The sequence below is a fragment of the Hemiscyllium ocellatum genome, chromosome 15 (assembly GCF_020745735.1).
Source record: "Hemiscyllium ocellatum isolate sHemOce1 chromosome 15, sHemOce1.pat.X.cur, whole genome shotgun sequence".
Taxonomy (NCBI): Eukaryota; Metazoa; Chordata; class Chondrichthyes; order Orectolobiformes; family Hemiscylliidae; genus Hemiscyllium; species Hemiscyllium ocellatum.
In genome coordinates this window covers 36372734-36394194 of record NC_083415.1, presented here as the reverse complement: position 1 = coordinate 36394194, position 21461 = coordinate 36372734, and the positions used below count along the sequence as shown (strand labels likewise).

The window sequence follows — 21461 nt, the reverse complement described above, 5'->3', positions numbered from 1 at the left end:
AACCCAGGCAGGAGGGATGTCCTAGGCCCAGGCCCTAATTGGAATGGAAAGCCCACCAACAGCTACACAGCTTCCTGATTACCTGATGATCGGCTGGCTTTCTGACTGAAATAAGAAGCAAGTTACCCTCCAGGAATCACTCCTATTTTCTGTCTTGTGCCTGGAAATATTGAATATTTTGCATATGGAATATACTTGCCTATGCCAGGGATAATGTGGAACAAATTGTCAACATCTTTGTCTACCGCAGTGGTGATGATTTTTACTTGTGGAAAGGCATATGCCACAGAGTGCACCCCCATCTCTGCCATCAGCAGGCAGATGAGAAAGATCTTATCCTCTTGTACATCATGATCCTAAACAGAGAAATGGCAAAATAAATCAGGTGCAAACCAATAAGATAGTGTAAATCATTAATAAAACCCTGTAGTTTTAAATCTACAATATGCACAATTGGTTAAAATGTACAGTACTTTTTAAAATTAATTTAAGTTGAATTGAACATTTCCAGTTCCATCAAGGAGAAGTTGGCTTGCTTTATGCAGTGCAGGTTTGTTATGTAAGAGAAAAAGTGAGCATTGCAGATGCTGGAGATCAGAGCTGAAAATGTGTTGCTGGAAAAGCGCAGCAGGTCAGGCAGCATCCAAGGAGCAGGAGAATCGACGTTTTGGGCATGAGCCCAATTTCAGGAAGGGCTCATGCCCGAAACGTCGATTCTCCTACTCTTTGGATGCTGCCTGCCTTGTTATGTAAGGGCTTTGGAACCTTGAAGCAACCTTGTGATGATGTCACAGAGCTGCTCCTCACTATGTATAAATAGCTGCCAATTGTGTTCAGGTAAAACTGGATCTTCAGTTCTGCTGTTGTACTCTGGCATTTTATTCAGCAATATATTGCCAAAAGCTAGTTCACAGATACCTAGCTATCAGAATACATAACTTTTTTATGTGACATTGTTAATCATGTTTTAATTTGTGTGTTTCAATCTTACCAGCAACACCCTGATTGCCATCAAAGCTGCAGCCCCTGTGGACACTGTACAGTCCATTAAAATGACATGGTCCTCACTGATGTCTGTTGGCAGTCTCAGATAATGAAGCTGTGTAAAAAGACAGAAAATAATTTTGAGGGTCTGTAATAATAATTTACCATCAATCAAAACACAGAATTTAATAGCATGGATTTATTCAATCCTGCATGTTTTGGTTAACTAGATTCTTTTATTGTCAAAGCACAAATATGCAGTTTAAGAGGAAAAAAGTGTTTTACTTCTGGTTCTCCTGTAGCATGATTAGTCTGGATTAGGATTTTACCGACTGTCACATCTTTACAGACTGCTCGCAAAGCCGGCTCCATTGTCTCTCCTGCCCTCAGAATTGATACACCTGTTATCTTTAAACATAGAAACAAGTTATAACAAAATCGACAGGCACACCATTTCTTTTTAAACTAATGAACCATGTCAAATCTTTTAGACTTAAACATTCCTCTAAACATTTTCTAAAAAATGTGTTCATTGTCCAGGAATTTTTTAGATTACTTACAGTGTGGAAACAGGTCCTTCGGCCCAACAAGTCCACACCGACCCACCGAAGCGCAACCCACCCATACTCCTACATTTACCCCTTACCTAACACTATGGGCAATTTAGCATGGCCAATTCACCTGACCCGCACATCTTTGGACTGTGGGAGAAAACCGGAGACCCGGAGGAAACCCACGCAGACACGGGGAGAACATGCAAACTCCACACAGTCAGTTGCCTGAGTCGGGAATTGAACCCGGGTCTCAGGCGCTGTGAGGCAGCAGTGCTAACCACTGTGCCACCGTGCCGCCCTCTTTGAAACATGGTTCCTGGTCTTATTTCTGTCCAAAGCTACACCAAACTAATTTACTAATTTTCATCTATACAACTCACCATAGGTGAAGACAAACATCACATAAACATCAGTTCTAAATATTACACGTGATACAGTTCCAAAAAGAGGTGGAGCTCCTTTTTGGATCAGCATTTACCTTGTGTTTTACCCACTTTAAATAATTGTGGTTACAGTTTTCAGGAATCTAATTTAAATTATTCACCTTTAAAAGCATTTTTTGCTGAACGCTGTACTATGGATTGCCAACATTTGTGGATTTTAATTCACTTGCAACACTAATGCTGTTAGAACTCAGTGATATGCTTCGATAAAACCAAAACAGCTTCCAACTTTTCCTTGCAGATATACAGCTCTCAACAAAAATTAAAATGACAATGATGATCAAGTTTTAAATGCTAATAACTCCTCACACAATTTAATAAACGGGTGGTACTCATATTTCCATAAATTGTTATTGAAATGCAAGTTAACTAGTCTTTTTCCACTCTGTCAATTTACCAGCATCACTTTCAGTTACTGATAAACACTTTAGACCCCCAGAACTGGCTGCTGCTATACCAATTTACTTCTATTTAGCCACTTAAAAATAGAAAAAGAGTTATTCATTTCTTATGGAATCTAAAAAATTTCCACCTTCTCGTTGATCGGCTCATGCATTTAGATTGTTCCAGGACATAGAATCCGTAACAAATTATTTCAAAATTTCATGTATTTTACACAAGGTTTCACCAGAATATAGGGCCAGGGCAAAAATGCTAGATGATGTCAGGGATCGCAAGTCCTGCCCTAGAATGTAACAGCTTTCATATTTGCAGGGGGAGAATTGGGATTTGCCTGTAGTTTGTGAATGCGTGGTTCCTGTTGGCCATTTCAATGATAAGCTGCCTCCAATGCAACTGAACTTTTGAGCCCCTAAAGTGTGAAACCCAGAGTGTGGAAATTGGATCAGATAAGAACTGGGCTGTTCTCATTTCTTTTGGATAGCCAGGTTGCCTTCTATAGAAGTACGATAGCTCTTTGGATCTGGTCCTGGTATACCTTGAGATAAGGCAAATTGCCCTTTTGGAAGTTTAAGATACTCTTTGTTGGAGAGGGAAGGTATCCTTTGAAATGTTGTAAATGTTGAAGGTGGTGGATGATTTACAAACCAGACAAGCTTCTTTGTTGTGAATGGTGTAAAGTTTCTTAAGCATCACTGAAGCTGCACCCACCTACTATTCCTTTACACTCCTGACTCCTGCCTTATACATTGTGTACAGGTACTGGGGAGACATGGGGTGAATTACTTGCCAGAGAACTTTTAGCTTCTGACTAGTTCTTGTTGCCATAGGATTTATATGGATCAGTGGTGCTGGAAGAGCACAGCAGTTCAGGCAGCATCCAAAGTGCAGCGAAATCGACGTTTCAGGCAAAAGCCGTTTCCTGATGAAGGGCTTTTGCCCGAAACATTGATTTTGCTGCACTTTGGATACTGCCTGAACTGCTGTGCTCTTCCAGCACCACTGACCCAGAATCTGGTTTCCAGCATCTGCAGTCATTGTTTTTACCCCATAGGATTTATATGGTTTGTGCAGTTCAGTTTCTGTTCAATGATAATCCCCAGGATGTTGATAGTGGGGATTCAGCGATGGTAATTTCATTGAATGTCAAGTAAAGATAGTTACATTCTCTTTTGATTGAGATAGCCATTGCCTTATATTTTTGTGTCATGTATGTTGCCTGCCACTTATCAATCCAAGCTGGGATGTTATATGGGTATTATTGCACATAAACACAGACTCCTTCTGTATCTGAGGAATGGCAAATGTTGTGCAATTATTAGCAAACATCCCAGTTCTGACTTTTATGAAGAAGGGAAGATTACTGATGAAGCAGTTGAAAATGTTTGGATGTAGGATATTAACTGGAGGAACTCCTGCAGTGATGCCCAGGGACTGAGATAATTGACCTCCAACAACCTCAAAGTTTTTCCTTTCTGTTGGGTCTGACTCCAACCAGCAAACTGTTTCCCCCGATTTTCATGGATTCTAGTTTTGTTAGTTCCCCTTGATCATATATGGCCTTGTTGTCACAGAAAGCCATTATCACCTCACTTCTAGACTTCAGTCATTTTTCTCCAGCTCTTTGAATTAAGGCTGTAATGAGATCATATGCTGAGTGGCCCTATCAGATCCCAAAGAGCGTGCCAGTGAGCATGTTATTGCTGAGCAAATTCTGCTTGATGGCATTATCACCGATCCCAGACATCACTTTGGTGATGATTAGAATGATACTTGGAACTTTCTGAAAAATATGAAGTGGTTTTTCTTCCAATTATGAAATCATTAACAGATACGTAACTTTTTTTTGCCGTCTGTGCCATGCCTGTTGTAGACAGTAGTGAGCTGGCATGGAGAGAGAAGAGCAAAGGGAAGCTTGGGGAGGGTGAATTGGCATGAGTTGGCACAAACTATAAAGACCATGGGTTAATTGTTGGAACAGAGGGGATGAGGAGGCATAGTGGATGGGCATAAAGTTGCACAACTGTGGGTGAGGGGCCATAATTGGTACATACATGCATAAAAGTTGGCATAGATGTGGGGCACAGGTGGGTGCAGGGCATTAGATGGCATGGTTTGGTATGAATGGTGCATGGAACTTAGAGGGATGAAAGCAGGAGGGATATTTATTATTTTGATTGTCATTTTTAAACTTTGAGTAGTGCTGGTATCTCCAGGCAGATATTCCACACAGCCCACAGTCCATCTGTTTTATTCTTCCCAGGTTCCTTGGCCTGACTCCCAATCCAACCTGACCCTGGACTGGAAATGGGAAGTGTGAATACTTACATTCACAGAACTGGAAATTTTCTGGCCTCTGACCATTTGATCTGCAGATCAGGGCACGATCTGACACCAATCAATAATCAACCACTTACAAATTCACAAAAAATAGTTGCTGGACAAACCCAGCAGGTCTCTCCATCTGTGAAGACAAAGTAGCCAACATTTTGAGTCCAGCGACTCCTCTTCAGAATACTGAACTTGAAGAAAATACTGTTTTCTCTCCACAGATGCTTCCATGCCAGCTGAGCTTCTCCAGTAAGTTGTTGGTCTTCCAGAGTTTGATCACTGCAGTTCCTGGTTTTTGTTATTTACAAAATCACGTCTGTCTCTTCTATACAAGGTCATATTATCAAGATAATTATAACACAGAAGATGTTTATTCTGGATCTACAAGGTTTCTAACCAGAAATATGTCACTTATTATTAAGACAGGTTGAAAAATGGTTTAAGATTGGCACAGTTTCCAGCTAATCACTACTATTGTACCCACAGGAAACTGGCAGTGTGTATGAGAAACCAGTTCATACAAAATAGATTACAGTATCATACTTACTCTTGTTCCAGCAAACCTCCTTCCTTCATAGTTCTCTCCCTCCAATGTCTGGACAACACATGTCTGCCGTTAATACATCAAAAAATAGTATTATCAGGAAAAGTGTATACACATTGTACTACTACTTTCATATCACTAACACAATTAATAAAAGATAATGAAATCTATATGGATTCTTCAAATCTTTAAAGTCCTACTCCTAAAATAAGAGATTAGCCTCATTATTTAAGAACATGGACTGATGGTTGCCCTGTTGAATTGGGTGCCAGGTAGCCTTTAACCATTACTGCCTTATTGTCAGTTCATATTGTCAGCAGCTTTTGAGAGGCAACTAACTTTGAGCTGAAGAATAGAGGCACTTCTCCAGGGCAATTAGGGATGGGCAATAATAAAAAAAATGACTTAGTCAGCAATACTCGCATCCTATGAATGAACAAAAGTGTCTAATTAACTACAAACACCATTGGACGCCCTGTTACTGCAAAACATGGCTCCACGGTTATATAAAATATTGCCAACAATTACCAGGTTATTGCCCAATGATCTCTCTAAAGACACGGTTGCTGATCTCATGGTTAATAAAAAAGTGCTTCTAAATAAAAGGTGACTTACAAAAAAAGGTTAGCTCAAAAGAATGTGACTAAGTTATGACATTTTCTTTTCCTTTTGTACTCTGCTGTCTCCAAGTTCCTTAAAACTGACAAATGAAAATGTGTTTAAGAATATTCCAACAGTTTCCTTTTACATCAAACTAGTGCCTTTAATGTCAATGAAATGTTCCAAAACACTTCACAGGAGCATTTCATTCATGTCAACAAGCCAAGAGGTAGGTTTTAAAAGCTGTCTCAAAAGGAAGGAAGGTAAGAAATAAGGAAGGAAAGAAAGTCCACACAGATCTATAGCATAGGATTCCGCAGCTTGGGCCTGTGCAACAGACACCAGTTGTGGAGGAAATATGGTTGGAAACACACAAGGCCACAATTCGAGCAAAGCAGCTATATTGGACGGGTTTGGGAGCAGAGGTGGGCGGCACGGTGGCACAGTGGTTAGCACTGCTGCCTCACAGCGCCAGAGACCCGAGTTCAATTCCCGACTCAGGCGACTGACTGTGTGGAGTTTGCACATTCTCCCCGTGTCTGCGTGGGTTTCCTCCGGGTGCTCCGGTTTCCTCCCACAGTCCAAAGATGTGCGGGTCAGGTGAATTGGCCATGCTAAATTGCCCGTAGTGTTAGGTAAGGGGTAAATGTAGGGGTATGGGTGGGTTTCGCTTCGGCGGGTCGGTGTGGACTTGTTGGGCCGAAGGGCCTGTTTCCACACTGTAAGTCTAATCTAATCTAAAAATCTAATCAGAGATGATGGAGTTTTGAGACCATGGAGAAATTTGAAAGCAAGGATGAGAATTTTAAAATATGGCATCAAGAGAACGTGAAGGACAATGGATACTAAAGGGTTAGGTCAAGGATTAGTGATAGAAAGTGCAAATCATTTAAAGATAACAGAAAATGGAGCAAGAACACAATGTTTTCACTTGCAGCAGTCTGCGGACCACAAGACCCAAAGATCTTTTGGCCTTGTTTCAGAGTTTGCAGCCATGTCATTACTCTAAATGAGTTAATTTCAAAGTTTCAGTCCTCATTTTGAAACTCTTTTATAGACTCAAATATCACTCTGTGTGATCATCAGTTGTCTAATATTATCACATGTTTTTACTCTTCTAACACTGACAGCCCAACTGTGGGGATTGTCTTCTAGTTTGCTCCATCCATGCCATTCAAATCCTATTTGCCTTTTGTTCCCTGCATATTTAGTCATTGCCCTCCACATTCTATTTCATTATCCCTTAATGCGATGCACCGAGAAACACCATGCATCAGTGAAATTAATGATTTTACTATTGAGGAGATGGTCATCTTAACTTTAATGAGAATTAGGTATGTGAAAAAGGATATCATTAAAAGGTTAGGGGAGACAGCAGTACCATGGGATTCTCATCAGCTCCAGTGGAGACTGAAAACAGTCAGTGGAATAAATGATCTGTCTCTGTGCAGCAGTATTCTCAGAAATATACATGTTACTTATATACATACCCGAAAAGGCAAGAATGAAAGTGTATGCTCTATCAGTAGTCTCATCAACCGCTTTGAATAGAATATAAACTCATCTCGACTTGTGTCTTTATTTCTGAAAAGAAAAATACACAATCATCTGTCTGGTACTAGAATTGACTATGCATATGCAGGGAGACTCCCTCAAAACTGGAAGCCATGGGACTGTACTTTTCCCTGGATTTTGCAAGGGGGTGGGTGGGGGGATTCAGACAAATCCAGGTCAAGTGACAACAAGGGTGACTTGGAGCACAGAAATAAATTGGCGTGCATATGGCAAAGCAGAAAAGTCCAGGGCCCAAAAGTGCCCAGCCAAATTATCCAAATAAATGAAATAATGTTTTTTAAAATATGCATTGCTAATTGTGGACTTTTATTAATAAATTTGAGCATAGAAAAAGAGACAATTTACTGTAACATCCAGACAGTTTTCCCTAACAATTGGCTGAATGAAGTCTCTCTCCTTATCGGATTCTATATGTTATTATCTTATTACCACTCTCCACTATAATTTTCCAAGAAAACTGGTGAGGTTTGTGATGATGCATGTTTTCTCTGACTCTGCATCAATTCTTGCTGTGTTACTAGACTATTCACTCTAGACGATGTCATTGGAGACAAAGGAACGAATTTAGTTGTGAATCAACTGCTTGATAGTGGAATTTTCACTCAAATTCACAAATGTAAATCCCAGCATGATCAGTAACACTTATGAGAAAATTTAGAAGTCATTGATCATCATTACAAAAGGAATACAATGAAAATTAGGAAGAAAATATTATATTGGAATCAGGGTAATTAGGTTTTCATATTCAAAAAAGATGACAAAGTAGGCAACTACACACCAATAGTCTTTCTTCAGTAATATGTAAAATAATGAAATAATTTATCAAGTGTAAAATCAACTATTTTCTTTAGAAACATACCACAAACAACCATCTGTGATTTTCAAAAGGGGTTGATTCTGTATGGCTAACTTTGTTAATTTATTTGAGGGAACGATAAACATAAGACATTTGAAATTCTGGTAAAAGAGCACCAGTTCAGTTCAAAAGAGATCACCTCAGAAATTATATAATAAGTTAAAAATTTGTCAGCAAGCCAAACAATAGTCAATAAAAGGCAAACCAGTACATTCAATCTTATATCTCATCCAAGAAAAATGTTTTTAACTGGAGTACAGAAAAGAGCCACAAGGTTTATCCCTGTTATGAGTGATAGGAGTTGTGATGAAAGACTGAAACACTTCCATTTATCAAGCTGAAAAGGAGGCCCACAGAGATGACCTTAAAGAAGTATAAAACATAGTATGGAATTATATTGTAAAGGTTAACCTGGAAGATTAGGTTAAAATTAAAATAATGCAATAGTAACAAGGACACAGTTTCAAATTAGTTTTAGTTCTAAAACTACCAGCTAATGTGCAGCAGTAAAAAAATCCAGAACCACTTCAGAAACAATTACAACAAGGGACGACGTGGGTCATTGTGAACGAATATTTATGATTTGACAAATGGCCTCTCACATTTCCAAGCACCCTGTTAAGTATGATCAGCGATATTGTATACAGTCCAAATCTTTATCAATGGTTGAAGTAATGTATAACTTTACAAAGATACAGTCAGATCAAATAATTCATTCAGAGAGTCAGTGCCAAGTATAATAAAACAATGGAACTGTCCAGGCACACTTAAAAGAGTTTTGTTTGCAGCTTTTCAGCATCAGTAATTATCACCCTATACAAATTTTCAAAGGTCAGCTGCAACACCTTTTTCAAGTTTTCAACATCAGTAGCTCACTTCTTATTTCAGGTGAACATTAAACCAAGTTGATAGTTAATTTGCATATTCAGATGGCTTAAAAGGCATGTCAATTATGGACATGCTAACAAAGTAATAAACTGAGGTATAGACTAATCTCCCAAACAATTCTTTACCAGAACAGTTGACTGTTCTCATTGACCTGGAAAAATAGAGTGTTTTATTTTTCCATTTCATTTGAATATTAAAAAGGGTCATAAAATAAGAGCGTTAATTTTCCTTTAAATCACATCTCTTAAAAGCTGGCAGATATAGGAACAAAAATCAAAACATAGTAGGGAAAGGAGCGTAGACTAGTCAGAAACCAGTACAAGTGTGATAGACTGAATGGACTCAGCCGTATAAAGTTCTATATTACTTCAAGAAGTTGCACTTATAGAATGAAAGGAGACCGCAAAATGTTGACTTTTTGATGGGAGTTAAGGAGGTGATGATATACTTTGGGAAGAAATTAGTTTATTTCAAATGTTTATCAAAAGAGAAAAAAATAGAAAGACAGGAGTTTACAGAGTTTAAGACAGTGCATGGATGTGGTAGAATAGATACAGTACCTAATTAACGTGTGCATCCCTCGTACCTGCGTAGTGTTCTCCAACACACTCAAGGTCTTTGGCAATGGTTGGGCTTGGTGGGCAGATGCCAAAGTTGCCCTGAAGTAATACAGCATGAAAACAGTGTTACTGAATTTCAAACGTAGATAAATACCAAAACATTCAGATATTAAGTTTGCTTTTTAGAATATTCAAATAGCCAGAAAGAGGCAGGTATATTTTGTTAGATCAGTTTGAGACATTTGAGTAAAAGAAATGCTATATCTTTATGTAAAGCAAATTTAATGTGTGGAAATTTGAATGAAGAACATGCAAAGATATTTGGGGAATAACTAAAAAGCAAACAGTTTTCTAATCCAATATTGTAAACTTCAGCCTAAATGCTAAAAGCAAAGCAGCAACTTTTAAAATGGGGTTGGGGCAGGGATAATTTGAACTTTTGGTGATAAGTTTAAAAGCAGTGATACTAGATCATCTACCTGTTAAATGTCTTACTCAATTTCATTGTGAAAGTGAATATTAGGTGAGAGGTATAACAGGTAGCTAGTGTAATATCACCCATTTTCCATTATCCTCCAAAGTTAAGACTATCCCTATGCCTTCAATACTATTTTTCTTACTTTATTAAAAAAAAGGCAGCATCGCTCCTCACATGTTAAAATATCAAAAATTGATGGATGAGAAGGCAGGAGAGTTATGTGCATCTTTGTCATCTTCCAGAAGCTAATTAACCCCAATGCCAATAGCAAATGACTCAGTGACAACTACACAACTGAACATAATGAATTAAAAACTTTTGCAAACTGCTCTGTATTAAAAACATAGAGCATAGGAGTAGGCCATTTGGCCCTTTGAATCTGTTCTACCATTCAATATGGTTGATCATGCAACTCAGTATCCTTTGTCCCCATAGCTTTTGATTCCTTTAATCCTAAGAAGTATATCTAACTCCTTCTCGAAAATATTGGATGTTTTGATCTCAAACACTTTCTGTGGCAGAGAATTTCACAGGCTCACTCCTCTCTGGGTGAAGAAGTTTCTCCTCATTTCAGTCCTAATTGGCTCATGATTAACTGTTACTCTCATCAAGCCACTTCGATGCAAGCGTCACTGACAAACAATGGGCTGCTCCCCCCACCACTCCTAAGTTTGAGAACCAGCAGGCGATGTGTGTCACTTTGATAGGGAGGCCCAACCAAATTAATTGCCTGCCAAATGGCTATGGAAAAAAAAAGAAAGGTTGGGGTTATGTTTGCAGAGAGCTATCAGGCACCTCCTGGTGGAAACCCAGTTGCTGAAAGATATCAGTCAACTGGAGGGCAGTAGTTCACCATTACCAATCCACGCCAATAGAAATGGTGTCTGCTGCTGGTAATGCATCCAAAAAGAGGTTCATGATTGATGAACCTATGCCATAGGGCAGAATGGGGATCGTAGGGTCACTGACGTAGGCAGAGAGGCAATTGGATAGGAGGCAGGAGCTAGCTCGTAATGGACAACCCTCTTCCTGATGCAGGATCCCTCAATGCACAACCCTCTGGGTACGAGATTATCAAAACTTTTACCACTCTATGTAAAGATATTTCTCTGCAACTCTGTGGTAAATGGCTGATGCCTTACAGGGACACTGTGGTCTCTGGTTCTAGACTCCTCTTAGGGAAACAGTCTCTCAGTATCTGTACTTGCCAGCTCAAGTAATTTATAGTCTGGAATTTGCAGCTACAAGATATTAAACTACCAAACTGCTTTCATTCTATGATGAAACTTGAAGTAACTTGTGGCATCTGCACATGTACAGCTAAAAGCAGAATTCATGTCTGTTATCCCCTCCTCTTCCATATGACATGCTGAAGACTTTGCAGAGGGGAATCTGAAATAATTTGAACTGACACAATCTTTCATTTCTCCCTGAAATAACCTTGTCTGGTCAAGCAGGAAAATTTTAATTAGATTTCTAAAAGTACTAAGTTTATAATGACTACCGAGAAACTGATCTGGTCTTGGATAAACTAATTTTCTATTTGTGGAGTGCCACATTTTTCTATTAAGCTAAAAGTTCTATTGAAATTATAATTTAAAAAAACAATCTGTGTCTTGGTGAGAACTTCATTATTTTAAAAGTCAATTTTGGTTTGGAGCTATGAACCATGAGCTGAGAGGTGAAGGCAAACGTTGGACTATGAACAGCAGTTTATGGTTAAAAATCAAAAAAAAGAACAAACTGATATTTGCTTATGAGGTCAGGTCTAGAACTTAATTGCAGATGGATTCTTGTTCAAAAAGATTCTCTAAATGTTTCCGTTCTGGACATGCTTTATGCTTAAACAGCTAGCAGATGTTAAAAGTTAATTGGAGTTTCACTGGGAGACAACCAGACTAACAAAGAAGAAACAAGGTGTGAACTAGTTTTGAACTGTATTTGTCTGAATTTGTATTTGCCTTGAAAGCTACAGGAAGGAGATTTGAATATTTCCTGGTTATCCTCTCTTTATTAACTTGGTGAAAGTTCAGAGAAAGAATTTCAGTTTAAGTATTAAGTGAACATCCTTCGGAACCTATGCAAAGCTATTTCCATGCACCGACATCTTCAGTAACCAAACAAAATACAATCCCATGTGCCTGTGATGTTACGGATCACGTAGTCTGCTTAAGTGAACCAGTCAGCTAAGTCTTTTTTTCTTTTGTTTTATCCGTTAACTATGTCCTTTTGTTTGTTGGTCTTTGAAAATGGGGGCTAAAATCAAGAAATATTAGGTTTACATCATAGATATGAGATTATCTTGTGGTTTAACTTTGCTTCATTACAGCAATTAACAATAATTTGTTAATTCTTTTGTTTAAGCTGTAACCTTGGTGTCTGGAATTGATTATTCACAAAATCTAAGATCTGTTATTCAAAAATGTCTGGTTAGGAATGCATTTGGGTGCATTCTGAGGGTCATCGAAGGTTGCAGTTTTATTGTGCTGTGAATACAGGAATAGAGTGGCTATCTTGATTTGGCTGCCTGCCTTTGTGGTGTGACAGTCTGCTTAAATCCCACATGTATGTCCCAATTGTTACATTTGTTTTCTGTAAAATATTTTTAAAACATAATAATTAGTACATTTTATTTCCTGAATTAATTGCTTGTTGGCTTCATAGCTTGATAATAAAAGATTACACCATTACTGGATGCAGAGCTTTGGTATAGTAAGCTCGAGGAACAAATTAGCATTTGGAATTTTTCCTCATAGGAAACATCTCACCTCTTCTCCCCACCCCCACCCCCCTCCATAAGCACACACTAAATACTTGACCTCAGTTTTACTGTTTAAAGTAATCATATTTTCCATAAATAAGGAGACCAAAAAAACTCTGCACAGTATTTTCAGAATTATAAAATGTGCAGAAGGAAGCCATATAGCCAAATGTGTCAGTGCAGGTTCTCCAAATGAGCATCATGATTTAGTGCCATTCTCCTGCTTACTCCCCATATCCTTGCCCATTGGTTATTTGAATAGAAACAATCTGTGCAATCTTGAACCTACCCTCCACCATGCTTTCAGGCAGTATATGCCACACCTGAACCACTCATGGTGTGAAAGGGTTTCCCCTCTCCTTGCATTTACTTCTTTTGTAAAATATTTTAAACCTGTGCCTTCTTGTACTTGATCCTTTCATATTTGTGAGTTTCTCAGCATCTACTTCAGATAAGCTCTCTGTCTATATAACTGCAACGAGAGTCTCTAACTCTTTATACTCTCTACCCTTGTAATAACTTACTACAACTGGATGTTTATTATTTAATGATGCGAGTACACTTAAACCTGTGAACCAACATTTCCTAGTCTCACACCAAGAAATATTTTGCTTTTCTACTTTTCTCGTCAGTATATATGATTTAGCATTTCCCACATTACAATGGTGATATAGATCAGTACCCAAACTACATCTTCGGGTAAAGAAAACTACATTAGTTGATGGCATCCTTACAAAGGTTAACACAATAAATGAAAAAAATTAATACAAAAAACATGACTTTAGCTCTAAATATTCTTCATTGATATTTTAGTTAAATTTTTGGATGAATTCATTTTAAGTGGCTTAGTACTGGTTAAAATAATAATATTTTGATAGAAAATTAAAGATTTTTTTTAATCACACTGTCAATTTCAACTAATTATGGTTACATTCAGGAGTACTTCCACTACTCTTACACTAGAATTCATAAAACCTTAATAAATATTGAACTTTCTTCTGATTTAATTTGTGAACTTGAATCCTCAAAATCACTGCTGATTGGTCAGATATGATCAAAATAACTGAAATGCAATCAAACTAAACCTACACATTCCTTAATTGTGGAAACCTTGGTGAAATACCTGTCTTAATTCATAAGTCTTTACCATTGCATTTTCAGTAGATGAAACTCAATATATGTAAGGTGCTGTAATTGGTTCAGTCAGTGAATGTATCAGGTCTAAAAAATGAGGTCTGCAGATGCTGGAGATCAGAGCTGAAAATGTGTTGCTGGTTAAAGCACAGCAGGTTAGGCAGCATCCAAGGAATAGGAAATTCGACGTTTCGGGCATAAGCCCTTCATCATTTTCCTGATGAAGAGCTCTGGCCCGAAACGTCGAATTTCCTATTCCTTGGATGCTGCCTAACCTGCTGTGATTTAACCAGCAACACATTTTCAGCAATGTATCAGGTCTCCTTTGTTAGGTAGGTTTTCATTAAATTTTTATGGAAAACATGATTATCAGAAAAAAGAATACACATTTTAGAATGTTTTATACCTTGTTTTTGTTTAAATGTTTCTACTCTCAACACTGTGCTGATTGACATATTATGTTTCACTCTGGGACATTGGTTGTTGTCCCCTTTACTTTCCACACTGAGTTCTGTTCTATATCATGATCTCAGTTACAAGTTATTCTCAATCATAAAGCAATAAATTAGTGAGCAGATGCATTCATGTCACCAAAGGGAACTAAATGAGTCCAAAGTACTCATGAGTACATACATTACATATCCTACTGAACAGCAGTATGTGCTGATTTCAATTATCTTAGCTGGGGGCAAAGAGCACCCATGTTTGGTTTCATGATAGCCATGTCAAAGAGTTAGGGGAAAAGATATTGAAAAGCATTTTTCCTTTCACTCTTAATTGTCTCTCTTTCTCACTACCAACTCCAGAAAGTATACCCTTACTTATTAGTTGAAAACATTGTCAAATTCTGCTACCGATAGCCACAGTGTTGCAGATCATGATATGTTTAGATCCTCATAAGCACCATGATCAACAGGAGGAGATACTGGGGTGAACCATAGAACATAGAACATAGAAAAATACAGCGCAGTACAGGCCCTTCGGCCCTTAATGTTGCGCCGACCAAAGCCTACCTAACCTACACTAGCCCAATAACCTCCATATGCTTATCCAATGCCCGCTTAAATGACCATAAAGAGGGAGAGTCCACCACTGCTACTGGCAGGGCATTCAATGAACTCACAACCACAAAAGTATAACAAGTTTCAATGTCAGTGAACACTTTCAGAAAAGGTGGAAAAGATCATAAGTTTGGGCGAACCCCTAATTACACATGTCTGATGATGGAGCACTGACGCAATACGTCAATTTCAAGTGTTTTCCTCATTCTCTTGCACATCATATCTTATCAAATAATCATTCAATTCTCTCTTCAGTGCTTCAATTGACTTTAAACTAACTGGTTAAACTAACTGGTTTGTAAACACTGGACTTAATGTTACAATATTTTTTTTTGAAGGAGTGATTTCTGCAATTGTCCAGTTTGCAGTTCAGGAAAACTAAAATTATGGCCAATGTCCCATCAGTTTCTATTTTCAGTTCTTTCCATATCTTCAGATGCATTTATCCAGTCGTGGTGCCTTGTAGTTTAAGAATAGATTTAAGACAGTCTTTCCAATACTCCATCAATGAGTTTTGAACCTTTCTAATGACAGAGTTTCCTTTGCGGCCTGAGTAACATCTACGTCTGGTAAAGACAAATGCAACGTATAGATTTACCATTTCTGCCATGCGTCTTACTTCCAAGTGTATTTTCCTTTTTATGTCTCTAATCAGCCCTATTCCTCCTATTATCACCCTTTTACTATTAATGTGCCTCGAGAATTTCTCATGTTGGCCATCAGTCTTTTCTTACAATCCTTCCACATTTTTAATATATTTTTTCTGATCTCCCCTCTGAACCTTCAGTTTTCCTCTTGGCTCTGAATTGCATTTACTACTTGACACATAACATATGCACTCTTAGTTCCTTGACATGATTTCCATCTCCTTTTTCATCCAGGAAGCTCTATATCATTCACCTTGCTTTTTCCTTTTTGATTCAGTTTGAAATATGCCTAAACCATTTCACTTTTAAAAAGGTGACCCATTGTCCTTTCTTATTGTCATTCTAAACCTTAGTAATAATCACGGTCTCCTGAATATTCCCTACTTCAGCTACTTGGCTCATCATTTCTCCAAGAACCAGATCCTTTGGTATTGTACACAACACAATGTTGTTGAAAATTTTCCTGAATGCAATCCAGGAACATTTGTTTGTGCTTTTTTCCTTATGCTATCACTGTCTCAGTCTACATCAGGGTAGTTAAAGATCCCAATTTTAACTGTTGTACAAAGTTTGCATCTTTCTGTAATTTCACTGCAGATTTATGCCTCTACATTGTTCCCAAGAGTTGCTGGTCTGTAGTCTACACCAATCAATGTAATTCATTCCTTTATGTTGCTTAGCTCTTGTCAAATTGATTCTGCTCTCATTTCCTATCAGTTTTTAGCCCATAGGAACATGGGATTTAGGAGTATAACTAGGCCACAAGATCCTTTAAACTTGCTCAACAATTCAATAAGATTGTGGCTGATTTGGTTGAAGTCTCAACTCCACTCTCCCATCTGCACACCATAACAGCCGAACTCCTTAACTATCAAAAACCGATCTAACTCAGTCTTGAATAAATTTCAAGACCTAGCCTTTATGGCCTTCTAGGGAAAAAAAACTGAACAGATTAATGATGATTTGAACAAGGAAAAAAAAGTCACTTTATCTCCATCTTAACACAGAAGACCTCTATTTGCAATGACATCCTCTAGTTTTAATATTTTACACAAAAGGAGACATCCTCTGGGTATCTGTCCTATCCAGCCCCATCAAAATTTTGTTTCAGTTAGATCACAGCTCATTCTTCTAAACTCCAAAGGGTATACGTCTAATGTGGTCAATTTTTCTTCATAAGATGACCATTCTATGAGTTGAGTGAACCTTCTCTGAATGACTTTTAAAGTAATTATATGTCTTTTCAAATAAGGGGACCATACATTCTCCTTCCATTAAACTTGTATACTGCTTTTTTATTCCTTGTAACAAAACAGACAAATTCACATTTATTCCAGCCGCCAACCTTTTTGCCCCTTCATTAAACTTCTCTATCTCCTTTTATGGAGTCTTTACCTCATGTCAGCTCTTCAATTTCCTGCTTATCTTGGTGCCATCAGAAAATGTAGCTTTGTACATTAGGTCCCTCATTCAAATTGAGTGGATTGAGCTGTTTCTCCAGCTTTGTTATGGGATTACAGCCTTATTTAAATACTTTTTGCAGGCTTTTGTGAGGCTGGTGCACAGTTTGTTACTGATATTAAACTGAAACCTGATAAACTTCAGTTTGTTTAGTGATTCACAATGACAAATCTTTTTTGAATGCTCAAGGATGAGTTAAGATGAGACTTCTTTCTTAGGTAGTTATATTTTGCTGTGTGGTTACATTTCAGACGCCTACACAGTATTAATGCAGTTTAAAATCTAGGCACTCTGCTTTTACGTGTTTTTTGGAAGGAGGGTGGGGGGTGTGCAGGAAGCATTGTTTCAAAAACAGCATAAACAAAGATGTGGGTGCAAAAACGTGGAGGCTGACCATTTGGAAGGCATTAAAGGATGTGCACTGAGACATAGAATACTCTGGGAAGAAGGTCCAAGGGAAAACAAAAGCCAACAAATTTGTGCACCTTCTCACGCCACTTTTATCCCCTGCAGCAGAGACTGCCGGGCTAGAATGAGGCTCTGGAGTTACACTAGTGAATGCTTAATTTTGATTTTATTTCATGAACAGAGAACTATTTTTGCTAGCTCCAAGCATAAACACTTCCTGAGAGAAAACTGCAAATGATAAAATACAGTAAAACCCTCCAGCAATCTGAAGGCTGTCCCCTTGTTCAAGAAATATTAGAGCAGTTTACATTCACAAACAAAATAATGGACTTCTCATTTCCAAACACATTATTTTTAATAGAGGAGCTGCTTGGGAGAAGAGATAAAGATTTTATATACACTCTCTGCTTCCACTGAATCATAGTTAAAATATTGGCGGCTTGCTGTACTGCATTGGCATATTTTCAGTAAGTTACACTAACACGTGCAGGGCAGATGGTCTTGATGTTTCACTTGCAAGTCAGGGCTGAAATATGCACATGGATACATCTACATTTTTTCCATTGAAGTTGTTTATTCTTTTCTTAATTTTTATGGCTCATTCTGGCTAACTAAACTCCAAAAGTAAATCATTAATAGCTTTAATTACAAATGAATGTGCAAGGCCTAATTCACCTTTGTGTATAGTTAACATTAATTTTATGCTACAATGAAAACCAGGGATGGTAAAAATCTTTTGAATCCACAAACTCTTACTTCTCTTGTTGAAGAGGGATATTTGTAGCCATTTAAGACTTAGGATTTTGATGAAGTCAATCATTGACATTGAGGAATCCAGCATCTAAAATTCCACAATCTCTAATTATTCTGTTTTCAAACTCAATAAATATCAAAGCAGAAAAAGTGAAGGTTTAGGCAGGTAAACATTAAGTAATTGTTTGTGTCACTTGAGGAATTGGAAACCAGGAAACTACCAGAAAAAGAAGGGGGATTGAGAAGGAATGTTCACACATGTAGTTATCAAGACATGAAATGTTTGCCACATGTGGTGCTTAGGCAGAGACTAGAACATTTAAAATAAAACTGGATAAGTCTCTGGAATGGGAGATTAAGGATAGAGGGAAAGGGCAAAGATTTTGGATTAGAATAGATGGACTTACTGAATTAAATACTGTTTATTTCTGTTGTTCTACAAAACAATATAATTAGCATTATTTTCTTCCCAGTGGAATAAAAAGAAAAATCAAAATTTAACATTGGAGTGGAACACGCTCTTCTGCAGTTGGTGTTGAGGCAGCAGTTTTCCGAATTGACAGTTCTAGCAAATTCCACGAAAGTCTACTTTTTGGTCCACCACTTGAGTGAGGTATTGGTGTCTTAAAAATTGTTTTAGCTTTTTTGAAAGTGCAGCAGAAATAAACAAACAGTACCAACATTCAGATTTAGTTGTTAATTTGTCATGATTAAGGGTGATAAATATCTGGGCCACATGTGGTCAAGTCTCAAGCAAAGTCCAAGTCAGTTATTAGTTGCAGCTACTATAACAGTTCATGTAAAGCAAACAGCAGTTCAAGCAGCAAACCATTACTAAATGAGAAGCATTTTCTCTACAGGGATCGATACTGGGTCCACTTTTGTTTTGCATTTATATAAATGATTTGGATGAGAATACAGGAGACATGGTTTGTAAGTTTGCAGATGACACTAAAATTGGTGGTATTTTGGACAGTAAAGAAGGTTATCTAAGATTACAAAGAGGTATTGGATCAATAGATTAAGAAGTGACAGATGGAGTTTAATATGAATAAATGTGAGGTTTTGCAAATTAGGAATACAAACAAGGGAAGGACTTAATGGATGGTAGGGACCTGGATAGTGTAGAACAGAGAGAGACTGAGGGGGTCTAGTACAATTCTGTAAAAGTCGCGTCACAGGTGGACAGCGTGGTTAAGTAGGTGTTTAGTACGCTTGCCTTCATTGGTCAGACCTTTGAGTATAGGAGTTGGGATGTCACATTGACGTTGTATAGGACATTGGTGAGGCCTTTTTTAGAGTATTGTGTGCAGTTCTGGTCAGCTTGTTATAGGAAGGATATTATGAAATTGGAGAGGGTTCAGAAAAGTTTTGCCAAGATGTTGCCGGGCACAGAGTGTTTGAGATATAAAAATAGATTGTCAAGACTGGGATTTTTTTTTCAATAGCGTGTAGAAGGTTGAGGGGTGTCTTTATTGAGGTTTATAAAATCATGAGGGGTATAGATAATGTGCTTGATAAAGTGTCGTTTCTGTAGGGTGAGAGAGTACAAAACTAGGGGCATATTTTTAAAGGTGTGAGGAGAAAGATTTAGAAAGGACATGAGAGTCAACATTTTTTTTAAACATAGTGTGGTTTGTGTGTGGAATGGATTACCAGTGAAGGGAGTGGATGCAGGTACAGTTACAAATGTTTAAAAGACATTTGGATAAGTTCATGAATAGGAAAGGTTTGGAGGGATATGGGTCAAGTGCAGGCAGGTGGGACTAGTTTAGTTTGAGAACATGGTTGGAGTGGACTAGTTGGACCGAAGGATTTATTTCCATGCTGTAAATCATCAATGAAATTCCAAATATAAAAAAAGAAATCAATTTTTTTTCCCTCGAGTGAGGAATAAGTTAAATTATTTCAGCTTCACATCATATCTTTCTAATTACTGTGAGACTGCACAAACTAGAAGTTATAGCAACCATTGTAAGCAGTTATTAGTTGTTGCTTCCTAAATAGCCACGCACAGGCTTGAGATGCAAAAACAGCTATGAAAATGAATGAAGTATGCAAATTCTCCTCACATATCCCAGCGCAGTTTCCTCTGTTCAGTTGGGGATAATATTCGGAGCAGGACAATGAAGGAAATACAGAATTGACAGAAAAGAAGAGATTTCAATTCATTAATACCCAACAAAAGAATCAAATTGCAATTGTCCCCTGTGTGTTGCAGGAGGACATTACCATGCCATGTTGTGCACAATCATACATTTTGAAATTAATACACTCTAAACTGAAGACTCTTGAGCATGGGTACAATATGCACTTCACAGCAGACCAAAAATAGCTGAATTTTCTAAGTTTTCTTCTATTTTTATCTGACAGGAACTTAAGTGTAAAAATTTCTAAAGAATTACACAGCAAGCATGGTAGATGTCACACACTGCAGCTATTGAATATGACATTAAATTCTAAACCCTCTAAACTTCCTGTGTCTAAGACAGATAGTTAACTTCCTGTTGCATTTCTGTTGTGGCTGACCATTGATGGAAAGTTTAGTTGAATAAATATATCATGAATAATCTTAAATCTTGGAAACTAACTTATCTGATCAAGAGGATCAACAATAATTTTTCTGATTTTTAACTTTACGGATTCACACAGACCAGGAAGGTTAGAGTTATACATGATTAATGTTTACCAAAATAACTATCATCATCGAGACATTTTGAGTACTCACCTTGCTCCGTCACATCGTTTCTATAATTTGGAAGCACTGGTCAAAAAAAGATATTTAAAAACCAACAAAAATTAATAGGTGCTAAGAAAAGATCCTCATGAATTCAGAGGTCTGGGTCAGGTGTAGGACTCCATGTGCCGAAGCATGGACGAGTATTCACAGTGCCTCTTGCCATTCACAATACAGTGTATACGGTGTACACCTACCATTGTTTTTTCATACCTTACACTGAGTTCACGCTGAGGTGATAACAGTAACAATTCGTTCATTTTTAATACCACATACAAGAGAAAAAA

At 37.7% G+C, this 21461-nt stretch overlaps 1 protein-coding gene across 2 annotated transcripts in view; it reads right to left on the bottom strand.

Annotated features, from left to right (window-relative positions):
• Positions 1-21461, bottom strand: part of LOC132822749 (uridine-cytidine kinase-like 1) — a 142574-nt gene that overhangs the window by 5194 nt on the left and 115919 nt on the right. Inside the window, exons 8-14 of one of the 2 annotated variants that reach the window (XM_060836050.1) lie at positions 21388-21404; positions 9735-9833; positions 7346-7439; positions 5259-5321; positions 1270-1392; positions 992-1099; positions 200-356 (exon numbers count right to left, since the gene is read on the bottom strand). In XM_060836050.1, coding sequence (XP_060692033.1) covers positions 200-356; positions 992-1099; positions 1270-1392; positions 5259-5321; positions 7346-7439; positions 9735-9833; positions 21388-21404 — 661 coding nt within the window. Of the gene's footprint in view, positions 1-199; positions 357-991; positions 1100-1269; positions 1393-5258; positions 5322-7345; positions 7440-9734; positions 9834-20509; positions 20530-21387; positions 21405-21461 lie in introns of both variants that reach the window. The other variant, XM_060836049.1, reaches the window with a different exon arrangement.